This window comes from Aspergillus candidus, assembly GCF_002847045.1.
Source record: "Aspergillus candidus strain CBS 102.13 unplaced genomic scaffold BDW47scaffold_30, whole genome shotgun sequence".
Lineage (NCBI taxonomy): Eukaryota > Fungi > Ascomycota > Eurotiomycetes > Eurotiales > Aspergillaceae > Aspergillus > Aspergillus candidus.
Window position 1 is genome coordinate 242,582 of NW_020194035.1, and position 18,424 is coordinate 261,005.

The following is an 18,424-nucleotide window of genomic DNA, read 5'->3' on the forward strand; positions in this document are numbered from 1 at the left end:
ATTCTTTCCATACTTTCGACCGATCCTTTACGTATATTATTTATCTACTGTTTATTATTCTGTATATGTCTCGGATGTGTCTAGGGTGTGTCGACAGGTATACTTATTCTATCCTGAGAAATAGATAACACTACCTAGGGAGGTATTCCGTCCATTAGTCTGTTGGTCCAGCAACAGACGGAGCACATTCTACCGTTGCAACGCCGACGCCTGCTAGTGAGACCTCGGTAGACTAGTCCTTAGATGGCACTAGAGGAGACTAGAGTAAAGACAGGGATCTGGATTCTGTTATATAGTTGTATTGTCAATGATTCGAATATGCATCTTGATCTATATATGTGTGTGTGTGTGTGTAGATGGACATGTATAGATATGGATATGTATCGATAGAAATATATATAAGATGATGAAGACACAGAGACATATATATAACTCACGTACCACATGGATCATGACTCCGTGGTCATAGCATACACAGATACAATACAGGTCCAGTGGGTCCAGTATCTGATTTGCCAATGCTGGCGAGGTGCATGGCAGTGGAATGACCTCATGCATTGACCCGATCGCTGAGCACGGACTCGGTCTAGTTATACTAGAGGATACGGCAGTTTGGTATTATCCGGTCGGAGATGGTATGTGGTTGTTATGTAGAATCGATCACTTTGTATTTTGATTGTCTAACTGTCCTGATCGATATAGACAACCAGATCGATCTCGCGACAGGTAGGTCGGTAGGAATGAGAGACTCGGTACTCCGCAGATATACAGTCATGTAGTTGACATGCAGAAGCGCCATATCCGCTATTATTAATGCTGCAGGACTGCGGTATTAATCCGAGGGCCGTGCATACTGTATATAGTATTATTCCTCTAATATAGCTAACCATAATCTACCTAGTCAGAGGGAAGAATGCACTGTCAGGAGCTGTCGATGTATGATTGACTGCACGGATCCTATCTTATATAGATTACATCTTGAACTCAACCTATATATAAATATACAGTATCATCCACAGTCAAATAATTAAGGAGGAATTATTAATCAATAACCACGGACACAGACCTGAATCCCCAATTCAACCGTGGCGGTGCCAAGTCTTCAGTGGATGAGAAGCAACCACTGAGCAGTGCGAGAGTCACCAGGCCCGAGGGCGACTGGCCTGGCCCCTGAGACGACGGGTGGCGGGCACTGGATGGCAGCGGTTGGAGTGGTGGGAAGTCGTTGACCCGATGGGGCATGATTTGCTGGGTCGGGATCAGATGTGGGGAAGAAAGTCGTAGCAGGTGAAGTGGGTCTGGTCTGGCGTCAGTGGGTGGATAGGAGTGGCCTCGTATCCTGTCTTGCGTCTTGTGGGGACGGACCAGGAGGGATGGAATGATTCCGTTCGATCCTGCTCTTGCCTAGTCGACCTTAGTACTCTGGCGTAGTCTGGTATGGGTCACGGATGGAACGGAATGGCTAATATGATATTATTCCGTATATATTTATACATATTATATATATATTTATACATATTATATATATATTTATATATTTATATATATGTATATATCTGATTACATACTCTCGACATGTATTGTATATCGGTATAGCGGAGACGGACCGTCACGAGGTCTGGGGTTCTCCACCGACATCCACCTACTTGATACTACTATTCTACCGCGAGGACCACGATCGAGATATAGATCGAGAGGTATATCTACCTCTATCTAGACACATATATCCTCCGTATATTGATATCGATATATGTACCTACTATTATATCTCTACATATCGTCGACTAGATACTAGGAGATACCAGACCCACTCGTGATCTGGCCAATCCGGGGTCGGATCACGTTGCATCGGTTATCCCCGTATGATAACATCTCTCTATCGACAGATATATCTATATATACAGATATAGATAGAGATATGTATATAATTGACATACGATAGTATAGATGTCAATTGTCAGAAATAATAAAACAAAAAAAAATAAAAAAAAATAAAGAAAGGAGAATAAATCAAGACAGAACGTAGAGAACAATACAGTACAGTACAGAGCAATACATGATAGTACAATACAGAGACCCACTCGCCAGTGGAACGGCCAGTCACCGTGCGAGTACCTGCACTGACTATGGGGCCCCCAGCTTAATCCCAGGTACCTCACCCGCCTCTCTCTCTCTCTCTCTCTCTCTCTCTCTCTCTCTCTTTCTTTTCCCACGAGGCTCCAACTTCACCTCTTCCTTCTCACTTCACTCTCTCTCACACTCTCTCTCTTCCTCTCTCTTCCACCTCACTTCTACCTCTTCTCTCACCTATCCACTCCATCTCTACTTCACCTTTCTCTACCGCTCATCTGTCAAACTTCATCCCTCTTATCTTCTTCCCCCAGACTGATCCACTCTGGAATTGCCCTCGGTTATCTCCCCTCTGGGAACCACTCTCGCTTCTCCGGCTTTCCCATCCATCCAATTCCCCTCCTCTGCCCACTCGTCCCCTGGTGAGTCTGGTTCCAGTCGATTGCCCGTCCGTGGTTGTCATCTCCTCGCTCTTTTTCTTTTCCTCGGGCCCAAACTTTATTCCCCAGCTCATACGGTGGATCTTCTTCCCCCTCAGGAACCCGTCTCGCCACCCCAACCAACCCACTTGCCCGCGTGGCTGTTGACATTCCCGTCCACTGCCGCTTCGTCGCTCCCCAACGTTACCGACGGTCCCCGCGGTTCGTTCCCTCTACCTGTCGACGTGCGTTCCCGACATCTCCGTCCCCCCTGGCGTCATCTTGAACCCTTCTCTGGCTCTTTTTGACTTCTCGGGGTTGTCCTCTCCCAATCAAACAGTCCACTAACGCCGTTACATGGGCCAGGGTCAATGTCGAGTCGCCTCGCGTGATTTCCTTCGAATCCTCATCCTTCTCTCTATCTCTCTCTCGCTCTCTCTCTCTCTCTCTGTCTCTCCATCCCTCTCTCAGTCCCCTCTTCAATCAACCTATTCTATCTCTATTGCTCCGTCATAGGATGCTAGTCGACACCATGGTGGCTCAAGATCTGGGCCCAAGCCCCAATGGCAACGATCTCGCCAGCATCAGGGAGGTCCCCGGGGATGTCTCCGGTGAGTGTCCATCTGGCGCGCCGTTCCTCCACGCCTCCTTCCTAACCGTCTGCCCCCCACAGCCGCCCCGAACAAAGACAGTGTGAAGTCGTCGGACGCGGGCGCCCCCGCAATCCCGCCACCCAAGACTGATAAACCCCGCCCCCACGGCTGCACCACCTGCGGCCGCTCGTTCGCGCGCCTCGAGCACTTGAAGCGCCATGAGCGCTCCCATACCAAGGAGAAGCCTTTTGAGTGTCCCGACTGTTCCCGCTGCTTTGCGCGCCGCGATTTGCTGCTGCGACACCAGCAGAAGCTGCATATGACCACCACCCCCGCCGCCCGCCCCCGCAACGGCCGTCGCGAGAGCACGGGCGGCGCCAGCACCGCCAGCACCCACCGCGTGCGCAAGAACTCCATTGTCGGCGCCCAGGCCCCCGGCACCATGCGCCCGCGCGCCAACACCATCAGCCACGTCGACGGCGCCGCTCTGGGCCTCGGCTCCGCCCCCCTCGCCACCACCGCCCCCACCCCCCACCCCCACGGCCACGGCCACGCCTACCACCCCAGCCTGGGGTCCGCCCCCGTCGGCTCCCACCTGGACTACCGCGGCTTTGGCGCCGGCGCGCCCGGCTTGGCCAAGCTCGACACCCACGGTCTCTCCCTCGATCTGGGCGGCGGCCTGCGCACCGCGCCCGTCTACGGGAGCGTCGACGGCGGCCTGGGGGAGCTGTTCATGGGCCACGGGAGCACCGTCAATCCCGCCCAGCTGCATTTCGGCGGCTCCCCCCCGCCTCCCTTCGACACCCCCACGTCGCCTTACGGCCACGGCGGCCCCGCCATGGCGCCGCCGCCCCCCACCGACCCCATGCTCGAGGACGAGTTCAGCTTTGACTGGCTGAACGGCTACGACCCCGCGGCCCCGGTCGGCGCCCATCCGCACGAGTCCGCCTTCGATGGCTCGTCCCCCTCGGCCATGAGCACCGGGAGCCAGAGCGGCATCAGCGAGGCCCTGCTGGACGGCACCGCCCGCTTCCCCATGCCCGCCGCCAGCTGGCACAATCCCTTCCCGACCGGCCACCACGGCCTCCCGAGCGCCCCCGTCGACTTCGGGGCCGGCAGCGGGGGTCCGGGACCCGATCCCCTCGGTGGGGCGCCCCCGGAGACCGTCTCCCCCAAGTCCCTCATGGCGCAGACCCACAACCCCTTCGCCGAGACGTACGCCACGCCCCCCTCCATGACGGCCGTGGGCCCGCCCCTGCTGGGTGGTCATCACGCGCAGAGTATGTTTCCATCCTCCATGGCACCTCGCGGAGACTCTCCTAATCCTCGCAACCTGGCGTTCGCGCATAGTGCCCTACGAGCTCCCCACCGTTCCGCCCCGGATACCGTTACCGACGCCACCCGACAGGCTCTATTAGCCGGCCTCGCCCCGCCCGTCGCGGGCGGCGGCGGCGGCGACCCGCTGCCCCGCACCCCCGACCTGCAGCGCTACCTCACCGCCTATCTCACTGACTTTCACCCGCACCTGCCCTTCCTCCACCCCCCCACCCTCGACTTCCAGGCCCCCGAGTACACCCCGCGCTCCGGCCCCGCCCCCGGCGGGGGCCTCCTCCTGGCCATGGCCGCCCTCGGCGCGCGCTTCGCGGGCGATTCCGCTGCCGCGCAGGACCTGTTCGCCGCTGCCCAGACGATGACCCAACGACCCCTCGACGAGCACCGCCGGGTCGCGTCGCCCCCGCCGCTGTGGCTGGTGCAGGCTCTGCTGCTCATCGTTCTCCACAGTCACACCGGCGATGACCCCGCGGCGGCCGACCGCGCGCGCCCCCATTGCGCCACCCTCGTGCGTCTGGCGCGCGCCCTCGAGTTGCACGGGGCTGCGGACGACCGGCCGCCGGACCCCCACCCCGCTGCCGCACCGGGGTCCGACCCGCCCGCGGCACGGCGGGCCTGGCTGATCTGGAAGGCGGGCGAGGAGCGGACGCGGACGCTGTCGGCCCTCTTCGTGCTCTCCGCTTTCCTCGTCGCCGCCTATCACCAGGCGCCGGTGCTGACCAACTCGGAGCTCCGCCTCGACCTGCCGTGCGAGGAGGCCCTCTGGACGGCCGAGTCCCCACAGGCGTGGGCGCAGCGCGGCGGGGGCCCCCCGGCGCGGGCCGACCGGGTGTCCTTCGCGACGGCGCTGACGACGCTGCTGACGGCCAGCCAGCGCGGGGTGGCGCCCCCGCCGGACGACCTGCGGCCCAGCACGTTCGGCTGCCTGGTGCTGATCTACGCGCTGCACAACTACATTTGGGAGACGCGGCAGCGGCACCGGGGCCGGCCGTGGACGGCGCGCGAGACGGACGCGATGCAGGCGCATCTCGAGCCGGCGCTGCGGGCGTGGCAGACGGCGTGGGCGCGCCACCCAGCCCACAGCCTCGAGTACCCGAACCCGTTCGGCGCCGGCCCGCTGTCGGCGGACAGTATCCCGCTGCTGGACCTGGCGTACGTGCGGCTGTACGTCGACCTCGGCCGCCGGCGGGCGATGTTTTGGGCGCCCGACGAGACTTCCTTGCCGGCAGGGTCGCCCGACGCGGCGGGTGGCGACGATGCCCCCGACGCGCTGCCGACGGCGGTGCTGGACCCGTCGATGCGCCCGCCGGACGCGGGTGCGGGGAGCGTGGGGATGCCGTCGCCGCGCGAGCGGCACCTCCGGCGGGCGGCCTTTTACGCGGCGGACTCGATCGCCATGTCGCAGCGGCTGGGAACGACGTTCGCGGCGTCACCGTGCCGGGACCTGCCGATCCAGTCGGCGCTGTGCGCGTTTGACTGCGCACAGGTGCTGGCGGAGTGGTTAGCGGCGGTGGAGGGGCGGGCGTTGACGCCGGACCCGGGGCTGGAAGAGGAGGACCGCACGCTGGTGGCGACGATCGGCACGATCCTGGCGCGGATCGAGGCCCAGGGATCGGGGCTCCCCCGGGTGGCGGGAGGATACGGGCCGCAGATTCTGGTAGCGACGGCGGGACTGCTCGAGCGGGCGAGGGTGTGGCCGGTGACGGGGTTGATGGCACGGTCGTTGGAGGCGCAGGCGCGACGGCTGCAGGAGCGGCCGCTTTCATGATGGCCCTTTCTTTTTATATTATTATTTTGGTTTGATATTGTTAACCATCAGGTGTAATCATTGGGAGGATACCCGGTGTGTGCGTTGTATATATGTTTCAGTATGACGGTATTTTTAGTGATTGACAGACTGGTTCGTTCGACTGACAGTATGGTTAAGGGTCGTTCGTGACTGTATCCGACATTGTAGAGGTATGCAGATCATGCGTCTGGACATATCCACTCCATAGTCTACTCTGATTCTGGGTACTCCATTATACGGTTTCAATAGTAATAGTCTGTTATAATATCCTCCCATAATATACCGACATATGTCAAGGTCTCTGGAGACTAACCATCTCTGAATAAAATCCCCCTCCATCTACCTATCTAATTAGATTAAATAAAATTAGTCTATTTATAAATGCAACCTCACCACATCCGCCCCCAAATCGAATCAATCCAGATCCACCGCAGCAAAGACACGACCAACGCAAGACCAGTCCAGGAAGGACGCCGTCTCTACACAGCCTGGCAAGCCCGATCTTAGCCTGACAAGCCTAATGCTCGTATCAGCCCCGATCTGACTCGACTAGACTCTTTCCGGCCTCGTCTCGATGAATGAGAGTCAAGCTGACACGCCACCACTGCAACGGCACCAACGCAGCCTTTGTGTGTTTCATTTGCTCAGCCTGATCGTGGGTTTGTTGGAATGAAAGGCCGGCCGGCTGTCTGGTTTTCTTTTGTTTCCCGCTTTCTGTCTGCTTCTGGTTCTGTCGTCTGTCTTCGTTGATTCTTCTTCTCCGCTGTTCATCGGATGATTTCCTGTCTGTTATAGTTATAGATTCCAAAATGGGTTCTCCATCATTATCATCCAGGGAAGCGACAAAATCATCAGCCGCCTCCCCCCGGGAAAAAGAAACCCACGTCGTCAAGGTCGGAGCAAGAGAAGATCCCCATCAGTTCGACCCTCACACCGTCGTCGCCGCCCCAGGCGATGTCATTTCCTTCGAGTTCTATCCGCGCAATCACTCCGTCGTCAGGGCCGAATATAAAGCGCCCTGTGTGCCTTCCGACAAGGGACTGTTCTATTCGGGCGCGTTCGATAAGTTCAATGAGGTTGATGGGCAGTTGCAGGGGGGTGTATGTCTTCTTTTCTTCCTCCTGGGTGGGTTTTCAACCGAAGTGGTCTTATGCTGACGACTGCAGCCTCCGACATGGGAATTGACCATCAATGACACCGAGGTATGCTCTGATTCCATCTCTTCGTTGATCTCCTTCTATCCTTTCGTCTAACCATTCAGCCAATTTTCTACTACTGCACCGCCATCGACTCCTGCATAAAAAATGGCATGGTCGGCGCCATCAACCCGGTATGCCTTCGCCCTGATCCCCCAAAATCATCCCCCCAGAACCACCACTAACAAGATAGAATAAATCCATGACATGGGAAACCCAAAACAAAAGAGCCAAATCCTACCCCTACATGCTCGTCCCAGGCGAGCCCATGCCCGCCGAAGGAGACCTCCCCCCTTCCTCCTCCTCCTCGCCCTCCCCAGGCGAATCTACCTCCGGCACCGTCCTCAGCAAAGGCGCCATAGCAGGCATCGCCGTCGGCGCCGCCGCCTTCGTCATAATCCTCATTGCCCTCTTCTTCGTCCTCGGCCGCCTCGGCGTCTACCGCCAGTGGATGCGCTCTTCAGCCGTCGGCGACGACCGCGCGGAACGAACCGCCCGCTGGGCCTTCTTCCACGGCGGCCCGACCACGCAGTCTGCGGCGACCCGCTCGAACGGGAAGAGCGAGCCCCTGTCGAGCGCTTCGCCCATGGGTCCCCACGGCGGTATGGGTGGTGCACCCGAGTATCAGCCCGTGCCCATGGGGAGTCCTGAGATGGGTCACGGAGGTGGGTTCGGACATACATCGATGCAAAGCATGCAGATGCCGATGCATCCGCAGAGCCCGCCCCCGCATTGGAGCTGGGAGGGCAGTCAGTTCGGTCAGATGCAGCAGCCGATGCAGCAGCAGATGCAGCCGGGGGTACATGTTGTTCAGATGAGGGAGCCGATGGAGTTGGAGGGGAATAGGCCGGGAGAGAGATGATCTTCCCCCTTTTTCCCTGTATACTTCTCTTTTTCTAAAACAGGTTGACGTCGTCTGTGTTGTTGCACTGGTCGGGATTATCCTCACCCTGGCTAATGTAAGAAGCGATGGCCATATCTTTGAGTGGACATCGAGCGTGCACCTGCCAGTCTTTGATCCAGTCTCGACGACCGCACCTCAAAACTCAAGGAGCATCTGACAGCGTCTAACACACCGTTCTGAGGGTGAGAATGCCGTGTATGGCTCAGTTTGGATCATGTTTTCCCCCTTCCTGATTTCGTTGATTCTCTTCCCTCTCTTCAGATCGCTACGGATGGTCTTGACAGACTTATTCCATACCTACCTCCCCCACCCTATTTATCCCCTTTTCAAAGTTCATACCCAAGCTTTCTCATTATATTATACGGATTCATACGTTATCACTGTCCTCTTGCAGCTAGCTACTTTGGTTGGGCTCGTTATGATAGATTATCGATGTACATACTTAATTGATATTTATAACTCTTATTAAGATATAAGATAATATGATATGACTTATAGATTTTCGCATTGCATATAGCATTCAGTAGATATTCAACTCAATAACACAGCATATCATGGAGAAATAATCTACCTTATCCCAAAGAACAAAAAAAAGAAGACTAACTAGTCACATCCCTCATAAAAGGCCCAACATCCATATCCACCCCCGTCCAACAAACCTCAACTGCATCGCCTACCCCAACAAACTCCAACACAATGGGTTTGTTGTTTTCCTGCACTTTAAAGATGGGCGGTTCACCACTATCCACACCCATCCCAACCCACTCCGTCCCCCCCTCTCTGACTACCAACCGCGTAAGATGGCGGTCTCTGGATGGGGTGGAAGAAGAAGACTCCACCGTGGAAAAAACATCGAGAGTTTGCGAGCCTGTTGAGATAGGGCTCGTCTTGCTATTGCTGCTGCTGAGGTGGAAATCTAACTGGTACGTCTGTCCTGAAAGAAGGTCGAATGTGACGAGGCAGGTTGTGTCGCGGGATGGGTGGATTGGGTCTTTGAGGATGTAGAAGGTATTATTGTTCTTGGTGGCAATGTTGTTGTTGTTGTTGTTGAAACTGTTCATGTAGCGGCTGTGGGTGCGCGTTGGGTAAATGAGGACGGGTCTAGGCTGTTTGGAAGGTCGTTTCTTGAGGGTGAGAGCTGTTGCTGTTGCTGTTATAGCAGCTGTTGCTGCTGCTGCTCCTGCTGCGAGGAAGGCGAGGATGGATCTCATGGTGATATCTAGATGTGTAGGTAGAGAGTAGAGTAGAAGTAAAGACAGTATTCAATAACCCAAGTAGAGTAAAGGAATAGCAATAGGTACCTGATATACCATAAAGGTCATACCTTATACTGATACTGATGTGGTGGCTCGTGATTGGTCTAGCCCTAGTTATACCAATCCATCTCTTCATATTATATCATTATCTGTATCTTTATATCATGGTTATTGTGGGTCTATAGCTCCATGATACTGTTGTATATCTACCATTATACCCTTTAGAATATAAAGAAACATGAAGACTCGGACTGCAGATTGCATCAAACCCAATTGGTTAGTCTTTGTCAATATATATTGGCTATTGTACAGTCTCAATTTCAAACACGCCACTCTCCATCCAACCTAGCAACAAAGTGATCTCAATGGATGATGTTCTAATTTCTTCTATCACATAGAATGACTTTGTCTACTCCATGCACCCATCTTTATAGACAAAGCATCTAGATTCACACCATGTTCACAGCTTGCCAACACTAGACAGACAATAGAGTCAAGAATACTGGATTGTCTGCTCCCATCATCAGAGTCCTTGTCCATCCATAAACATATAAATAGGCCCTCCCCCCTGTTATGGTCTTATTTTCCATCGTCTCTGCTCAACTCATCCTTCATACCCCGTTTTTCATTTCCCTAGACTTGCTATCATGCATATTTCATACCCTTCTATATCATCTTCTTCACTATCCAAAATGAGATACCGTTCGAGAGGTAGACACCCATCAAACAATACATGCCCCCACCAAGGGCACGTAAAGTGTTGCACATCGTGCAACAAGAAGTGGTGTGATCTTCTTGGTCGCAGTCAACACCGAAAGTGCAAAGTCCGGCACCGCGACCATGGTAGCTCAAGCGGCGTGAGATCTGGAAGACGACATTAGAATACCTTGGGCATCCGAAATGATGCACTGCCTGAAATCTAGATACTCAGCAAAAAATACATGCTTTTATGAAGACCATTTAACAGCCTGCAGAAGTTGCGCCACGAACTGGTATCCTGTTCATGGTCGCAATAGATACCCAAACTGCATTAACAGGCGCAGCCATGGTGGCAACCAGCCAGCATGCGCGGTTGTACCCCAGAAGATATCTTGAATAGGTATTTATTGCAACCATGAACAGGACACCAAGTCATGTGCAGCATTCGCAGGTATAATATGGTTTTTATAAAAGCATGTGTTTTTTGCTGAGTATCTAGATTTCAGGCAGTGCATCATTCTGTATGAGCAGTTGAAGTGACATGGTGATAACAAGCAAGTGATGTAAGGATATAGAATGTGTAAGATATGGTGAGCATAGAGTATAGAAAGTGGGACATGTAGAGGTAGAGAAGAGGATGGGTGATAGAGAATGGGATCAGAGGGCAGGAGGAAGACCTACTTATGTACTCCGATCAATAAACAAGCATAGTCTGATGGTCAGGACTTCAAAGCCGGCATTCCTCAGATCCCATCGAGCTGATCCCCTTCAGTGGGGATGATACCGAGTCATCTTTGTTTCATTGAGGGTGGCGTTTTCAGTCAAGTCACCAGGTGTCTGGTGATAGCAGCAGAAAGAACCCAGTCAAAGGAAATGAGGGATCAAAACAGAAACAGCCAAAACGGAGAAAGAAAGAAAGAACACATCCCCCTAACTCTGCCTATACCCCGAGTGGCTGCGCCCTCGGAATCCCCATGCCCGACAAGGGTGGACCCAAGAGTAGGTGCTTGAAGAACAAAGAGTGAGACCCGAAAGAGGGTGGTAAGGTGATCCAGGCCTTCCTTTTTCTCTTTGTTCTGCTAATCTTCTGACCTCCTTTCTTCTGTCTCTTGATACAGACACAGGTCGAGTTACCTGTTACCTGGATATGAGACATATCAGTAGTGACAACTGAAAGATGAATGTACTGAGATTAGAAGCCACGATACCCTAGACAACCGGTCTGACACGCATATACTGCATATTTCTTTGTATTCCCACTCGACACTATGTGGGCTATGTAGCTCGTGATCTGACACGTGCTGAGTCTATTCGACTGATACGCTGGAGGAATGGATAGATGGGAATTCGTAGATGTAATGGTTTGGGATGCCTGGTATCACCATTTATATTCCGATAAATACACGTAATCGAACGGAGTAGCAAGGACCTGGAAAGACTCACATCCCTGGAGATCTATATCACGGTAGGTCAAAAACACAGGTTAGCACGTACCTCGATTATCTTTTTGGCCATTCCATCATCAACCCGAAGTCCTGGTAGTGGCATGAGACCCTGTTCAAGAGCATGTCTCATAATGAAAGTCAATTCAGACGTTATGCGATGACGAATCGGAATGGACTCACCAGCCATCCGACCTCGATCCACTTTATAAAGCTACGAGTCCAACCCGCCGTTTGAACCAGGCACCAAGAAAATCCTATAGTGGTCTATCGTCTATCGATGAGAAGAAATACAAACGTCTAGGCAAACCAACCGATCAACATAACATAACACCCTAGAACAGGGCTCCCCCAGACTTCGACCCCTCTGAATGCTCGTGCTCCCCACGCTGGGACGTGTTTGCTCGATCTGGACCAGCTCACCGCCGTACTGGAAGAGACAGAGTACCGATTATCGTATCGAGTGCCATCACGGTAAAGTGTAAGGCCCCGCTATTGGCGTCAAAGGTAGTCTGGACATGATGCTCCAGCAGGTAGACTGTCCCTTCCTGAGTTGTCTCCCGACAGAGTCTGCTCAAATCAAGGGCCGAGAGATTCGCAACGATGGACCCGGCGTGTTCGACCACTGTCAGTGGTTAGAAAGTCTTTTAAAGCTGCAGCACTTTCCTCTTACCATCAAACTGGGCAGTCTCTGGCCGGTGCCATTCCTCACAAGAATAGACGTGTATTGTCATCACCGCGGCTTCGTGGTCTGCGAAGGGCCGATAGAGGGTTCGAACCCGGGTCTCTCCATCTTGTACTTCCTCACCCTGATGCAATGTCTGTCAGCCTAGCATCCGTGCGCCGAGAATGGGCAAGCTTACCTTGGCGATCACCCACGATATCATTTCCTCGGCCCGCACTTGCACGTTCCCATCAGCGCATGGCATCATGCTAGGTGACCGGCAAGACCGGAGCCCATAATGTCGAGGACTGTCGAACACATCCCGGGAGCGGGTCCGTAGGCCGTGTAGTACCAGCCCGGTGGCGACAGCGAGTGCTCTACAAAAAATGTTAGTGACTTGGGTTGCTGACTAGAGGGTGGACTCACGGATCTAGGTCGCGAGGGACAGTCACGGCCAACTTCCCTGACATTTCAAAACACTGGCGGAGTGCTTTCTGAATGTACGGCGAGGAGGCTACTCCACCAACAAGAAAGATTCTCTAGACGCATGATGTGAGTCCAGTCATTGAAACTTACTTACTAGTAGTGTACCTACATTAATCACTGGTGAGCCGTAAGCTATATCTGCAGCCATGATCTGCGAGCTAATCAAGGCGGTAATCTTAGCAACAACCGGGTCAAACAAATGTTGGATGTCCTTTGAGAAAAGAGTAAATGTCTTAGTTTGAGGATCATAGTATGGCAACGTGCAATCCTCCCTGGATTTTCTCGGCTCAAGTGGCAACCCATAAGTCTTCCGGGGCACACCCTGACCAAATTTCTGTTTGACAAGTTCAAATGCGCTCATGAGCTTGCTCCCAGGGGCAATGAGGTGGTTTAAGGAATCAAATGTGTAGGGGAGCCGCTGCCTCATCAGATCATAGAGTCGACTGTCGATGGCCGTGCCGCCACATTTCCCCCCTGCAAGATGTCAGGACCATGCCATCGAAGCTGAAGCTACGACATCTGCCACTGACCTTGTACGCTCGTGAGCTTGAGCAAGTTGAGATTGGAGCAATCGGTCACTAGATAGGCCGCAATATCCTTGCGAGGCACAGTCAGCACCTCCTTCCCCAATGCAACTCCATCCGTGGCGGAATTCTAGCAGCGTGGGTTACGTACCACGGTCCCACCGCCGCAGTCGCAGATCAAAATCCCGTCTCCAGCCTTGAGCTGGGGCCTGAATTGCTTGTAGATCACTTCAGCAGCCGCCTCAGGCTCAGACATAAGCGACAGCGTGCTCTGTGGTCCTCTGTCACCCCAGGCATGGGTCATCGCGCGCTCGCTCAATTTTCGCGCTTTCTGGGACCATGTAGCGGGGATGGCAAAGCGAACGTCGACGGGGACTTGGCCAAACCCCGGGACTTGCAAACGCATGAAGCGGCACGCTTCGTCCAGCACGTGTTTTAGGTAGTCGGCAACGACGTCGACGGGCTCTTTCTGACCCGGGCGAACAATTCCCCCGGAAACCGTGCTCCTCAGAATCTCGTCGTCAAACTTGGCAGGTTCCACATGGTCATCCAGGAGAAGCTTTGTCCAGGAGTATGCCTTCATGTCATGCTCGATCTCAAACCCCCAGCATGGCGAGCGCATGGAAAACGATAGATTGTCGGACTGAAATGCGATGCGGGAAGGGACTTTGCGCGCTTCCGAAGCCTTCCACCATGTGTCGATGAACTTAACGTCAAAGAGACTGTCTCGACCCTGACCCTGGACAGAAAAGACGCTGACCTCTATCGGCCAGGCTGTTAGAACACCGCACCGTCTTCTTGTCTTGCGCATGACGCGAAACCTACTTGTTGCTGTGGTCCCATAGTCAATGCCGACGATAATCCTATTTGGGGTTTGATCCATGGAGGACCGGGACGATTTGTCCATGGAGTTCATGCTGTTGTTGGACGCCATCATCGATCTCGCTATTCTTGCCCTCTCACAAGACGGCGCGACGCGTTGGCCCTTTTTAAAGAACGACCTTCCGCTGAAGCACCCCGCACAAAAACCACGATGGGCCCTTGTCCGTTCACATCTTCCTCATTCTGATCCTCTCTCAGACACTTGTCTCGGTTCAAGGTGGTCGCTATCCGTCTTGGGGTGGGGGGTGTTTCGCCGATGATCCGGGCCATGGCGACATCTTTCCCAGAGAGTGGGGACGGATACCACCACATGGCTCTCGTGTGCATTGTTGTAGTGGTTCAAAGTCAACAACATCGGAAGTCATTGTCGGATAAACAAATCATAACCGATACGCCAAAATGTTGACCACTGTTTGATCTAGGGCTCAACCTGACTGAGATCCCTAACAGCATATACTGTCGCTGCACGTGATCTCAGGACCTTATTGATTGTTCGTCAACTTTCCTCTGGTAAACATGGACTTTCCATCGGATTGATTCAGGCTCTGACAAGTTCGTTTAGTCTACAGGTGTGTATATGTGTTTGTTAGAGTCCATATAACACACACGCCCCGAAACCGGAATGAAGATCTTGCAATCCTACGAAGCTGACCTCTTTCAGTGGCGGTGATAAACACAGAGGCTTCTTGGTTTCCCTGAGGTGGCGTTTCCAGACTCATGTCACCAGGTGTCTGGTGACGTCAGCAGAGGGACCTGAGTCAAAGGGAATGAGGGATTAAAAAAATAGAAACAGCGAAAGAAAGAAAAAAAAAAGGAGGAAGGAAGGAAGAAAGGAAGAAAGGAAGAAAGAAACATAATCCAAGTGGCTGTGCCCCTGCAGTCCGGATGCTGGACAAAGGAGGACCCCAGCGTGGGTGCCCAAAGAATAGTTGGAGCGTCTTTGTCCAGATTCCGGTGGGAGAAATCCACGCGTGAACGTGACACAAAGAGCCGTACAGGAAAAGAAGTGAAACAAAGGAAAGATGCAGCAACGCTCCACTGATGCCACTCGACGTCAGATCGAACGCCAAACTTCTTCTCCGTAAGGGGTGGGGGGGGGGGGGGGGGACCTGTCTTGGGAGAGACATATAGGAGGTCAACCGCCGGTTTCTACGTGATCCCTCCCTCCAGCTGTCACGCCATTTTTTCATCACTCTATTGGAATATCTCTTTTGCTCTTTGACAGCCACCTACGCTACCCACCATGCCCGCTAAGAAGCGTAAGGCAACGGCGGCAAACGCCCAAAACAAGGCAAGTACTATCCAATCCAGCCGTTGAAGGGACGGCCTTTGACGCAATGGCAGAATGGTCGAAAACGGGCTGCCTCGCCCAACCCTCCAGAGGGATCACAAGCCCCTGACCCAGGGAGAATCAAGACCGGTGCCTCGGAGGAAGACATCCAGGGTTCCAACGTGGAAGGTTCCACTGTCAAGCCGGCGGACGATACAAAGAACGATCTGGACAAGTACGTTGAAGAGCTGGAGAGAGAGCTTCAAGTCGCGTCTGAAAGCTGCATGGTGTTGTGGAACAATGAGATGTACAGGAATGGGTTCTACGGCCACTGGACCATGGTCGGCGCTCACCATTGGAGCAATGATGTGGGTATATTATTTTTCATGTGTGATAACTGGTGCTACAACTATGCCCTTAGGGAACCCACTGGGGGATATGATAGCATCCTGTCCAAAGAGCAGAAGAAACAATTGATTCTTAGCATGGACGGATGGGTGGTTCAGGAAAGTTTTGACAGCATCCTGTCGCGCGTTCCTCCCGCTACGCGCGCGACGTTGGTGATGTACTTCATGGAGATCATCATACTCAAGGATATCTGGCACCTATTTTGGGAGAATCCGTTTTGGTATTTAAGACCGGATCCAAGCAGTGAACCGGGCCTCGATCCAGTGACTCCGTTCGGCAAAGATGCCTACCGCGTCTACCAAGAGTTTAGGAGAGGTGAGCTGCCCCCCAAGACCCACGGACCGTCCCCATGCTAACCGGACATGGTGTCGCAGCGGATCTGAAGCTGGCACAGCACTGGCGGGCCCAGACAGTACGCCTTGCCAACACACGCGTCAAGCACCGTTACTTAGATAACACCTTCCACGCCCAGAACCTGGCCTTTCGAGAAGCCAAAGCCAAGGAGTTCGCCCAGGCCAGATATGCCGACACGATCTTCCAATGCTTGCTCGCGGAGCGTGGTCCGATGACAGAGGAGAGTCTCATCTCCTTGTATCAGGAGAACGCTGAGCTAGCGGTGAAAATCGCCGCAGCACAACCGGCCATGGAATGGCGTCTTCTGAAAGACGTCCCCACAACATTCGAACGTACCTCACCTGAGATTGAAACCGTCAGCAGCCATGGTCTCTTCGAGAAAGAGAGGAGACTTAACGGGCGACGAGTGCTCGCTGTTGTTACTCCCGTTCTCCGGAAGACCGGCACATGGGCGGACTTTGGCAAAGATAGGGTCATGTGCAAGGGCAGAGTGATTGTGGATGACCCCAGCAAGCGTCCCCCCATTAATTATTGGGATCCGGGGAAGGCCAAGGCGGAAAGGAAGAAGGCCAGGGAAGAGAAGAGGGCCAGAGAGGAGAAGAAGGCGAGGGAGGAGAAGGAGAAGGCAGAGGCTGAAGGGGCCGAGAGTGCTGATGGAAAGGAAAGCTCCCCGAAAGGCAAGACGAGGAAGGGAGGCAAGACGAGAACTTGATCGGGCGTTCTCTTTCCCAGCGTCGCCGTAGAGATGGTGTATCCCCAGTTTTACAATCTAGCAGTTTCCGTCTGTTCCTCTTTATCAGTCCGCTCTCCGTATGAGGCTGCGTTCAAAGTGGGGTCGCGCCCCATGGTATAAGAATCGACCAGCGCTTCCGCCAGCCGCCATTTGAACAGTCCATCAGCAAGTTCCCCCCATTGGAAACAGTCATGCCCACCCTCGCATCCCGAGCCAAAGGCGCCATCTGGGGTGTCTGCGTTGCCGATGCTCTTGGTGGACCCGTCCAATTCAAAACACCTGGCACTTTCCCCGCCATCACGGGTCTTGGCCACGTCAGCCCGTTTGACGAACCGGCTGGGTAAGATCTCTCCCCTCCCTTCTCCCCCGATCATCCCAAAGAATCCCCATCTAAGACCGAAAGGAGCCAGGTAGATCCTACTCGGACGACGGATCCATGACCCTGGCCCTGGCGCAATCCTTCATCGACGCCCACGGTCACTACGACCATCGCGCCTCCATCCAGAACTACCTCGACTGGCTGAACCGGGGGGCTTTCTCAACGACCGACTACGCCTGGGACGTTGGGGTCTCGACCCGTCTCGCCCTCTCCCTCTGGGACGCGTCGTCGTCGCTGCGGACCGAAGACGCCCAGCGCGCCGTCGATGCCAAGCTCGATCGCGACAGCCGCTGCGGTAATGGCAGTCTCATGCGCATGGCACCCGTCGGGGTCATGCTGTGGCGGGATGCGTCCACGGCGAGACGCGTCGCCCGCGAGCAAGGGGCGGTGACGCATCCTGCCAGGGCGTGTGTCGAGGCCTGCGAGCTTTACACCGAGCTGGTGGTTGCTGTTATGCGAGGTGTGCCTCCCTGACTGTTTTTGTTGCTATCGATCAAGAGACGTAGTTCGGCTGATGCTAACCTCCCCAGGTGAAACCAAAGAGCGACTAGCCCGCATCGTCGCCGCCTTCCCCCTCACCCATCCCGCGCTGAAAGAGCGCCTGGCCCCGTACACGCGACTAGAGGACTGGCGGGACCGGTCGTTGCAGACGCTCCGCAGTACCGGGTGGGTGGTGGACACGCTGGAGCTCGCGCTGTGGGCGTTCTTCGTGTGCGACGACTGGGCGGCGGGCGCCTTGGCGGTCGTGAACCTGGGGGGCGATTCCGATACGGCGGGCGCGGTCTATGGCGGGCTGGCGGGCGCGTTTTACGCCATGGAGGCTGTTCCGCGCGAGTGGGTAGAGGGCATGCGGAAGGGGTGGTTGATTGGGATGATTGCGGGGGAGATGGCTGGGATGGTGGGTTCTCGGCCGGACAATTGAGGAGACTGTCCTCGCTTGATGGGTTATACCGATGTCGCCCCGACATAGGGCTGCGTATGCCGGCCAGAAGTGTTACAATGTCTTGTAGTCGCGTAGTGATTT

At 54.4% G+C, this 18,424-nt stretch overlaps 7 protein-coding genes across 7 annotated transcripts; 5 read left to right on the plus strand and 2 right to left on the minus strand.

Annotated features, from left to right (window-relative positions):
* Positions 1 to 3,920: 3,920 nt before the first annotated feature.
* On the plus strand, positions 3,921 to 6,182 carry amdX (putative C2H2 transcription factor (AmdX); the record flags this gene model as incomplete). Its single annotated transcript, XM_024815194.1, has 1 exon — positions 3,921 to 6,182. The coding sequence occupies one exon, from the start codon at positions 3,921 to 3,923 to the stop codon at positions 6,180 to 6,182; it is 2,262 nt and encodes a 753-aa protein (XP_024671060.1).
* A 698-nt stretch (positions 6,183 to 6,880) lies between these two features.
* Positions 6,881 to 8,389, plus strand: BDW47DRAFT_45040 (cupredoxin domain-containing protein). The gene is made up of 4 exons (XM_024819068.1): positions 6,881 to 7,303; positions 7,370 to 7,405; positions 7,465 to 7,533; positions 7,593 to 8,389. The coding sequence occupies exons 1-4, from the start codon at positions 7,013 to 7,015 to the stop codon at positions 8,259 to 8,261; spliced, it is 1,065 nt and encodes a 354-aa protein (XP_024671061.1). The 5' UTR covers positions 6,881 to 7,012; the 3' UTR covers positions 8,262 to 8,389.
* Positions 8,390 to 8,810, plus strand: BDW47DRAFT_45041 (uncharacterized protein). The gene has a single exon (XM_024819069.1). It carries the CDS (start codon positions 8,518 to 8,520, stop codon positions 8,770 to 8,772), a length of 255 nt encoding a protein of 84 aa, XP_024671062.1. The 5' UTR covers positions 8,390 to 8,517; the 3' UTR covers positions 8,773 to 8,810.
* A 92-nt stretch (positions 8,811 to 8,902) lies between these two features.
* On the minus strand, positions 8,903 to 9,514 carry BDW47DRAFT_126731 (uncharacterized protein; the record flags this gene model as incomplete). Its single annotated transcript, XM_024816595.1, has 1 exon — positions 8,903 to 9,514. One exon carries the CDS (start codon positions 9,512 to 9,514, stop codon positions 8,903 to 8,905), a length of 612 nt encoding a protein of 203 aa, XP_024671063.1.
* Positions 9,515 to 12,016: 2,502 nt separating this feature from the next.
* Positions 12,017 to 14,783, minus strand: BDW47DRAFT_45070 (Hsp70 family protein). The gene is made up of 8 exons (XM_024819070.1): positions 14,200 to 14,783; positions 13,526 to 14,136; positions 13,381 to 13,447; positions 12,960 to 13,324; positions 12,791 to 12,903; positions 12,564 to 12,741; positions 12,374 to 12,509; positions 12,017 to 12,325 (listed from the first exon to the last, which is right to left on the minus strand). The coding sequence occupies exons 1-8, from the start codon at positions 14,309 to 14,311 to the stop codon at positions 12,120 to 12,122; spliced, it is 1,788 nt and encodes a 595-aa protein (XP_024671064.1). The 5' UTR covers positions 14,312 to 14,783; the 3' UTR covers positions 12,017 to 12,119.
* Positions 14,784 to 15,499: 716 nt separating this feature from the next.
* On the plus strand, positions 15,500 to 17,000 carry BDW47DRAFT_118341 (uncharacterized protein; the record flags this gene model as incomplete). The annotated part of the gene is made up of 3 exons (XM_024815195.1): positions 15,500 to 15,551; positions 15,662 to 16,249; positions 16,309 to 17,000. The coding sequence occupies 3 exons, from the start codon at positions 15,500 to 15,502 to the stop codon at positions 16,998 to 17,000; spliced, it is 1,332 nt and encodes a 443-aa protein (XP_024671065.1).
* Positions 17,001 to 17,087: 87 nt separating this feature from the next.
* On the plus strand, positions 17,088 to 18,380 carry BDW47DRAFT_132439 (ADP-ribosylglycohydrolase family protein). Its single transcript, XM_024817550.1, has 3 exons — positions 17,088 to 17,361; positions 17,436 to 17,860; positions 17,931 to 18,380. Exons 1-3 carry the CDS (start codon positions 17,213 to 17,215, stop codon positions 18,320 to 18,322), a joined length of 966 nt encoding a protein of 321 aa, XP_024671066.1. The 5' UTR covers positions 17,088 to 17,212; the 3' UTR covers positions 18,323 to 18,380.
* Positions 18,381 to 18,424: the final 44 nt, after the last annotated feature.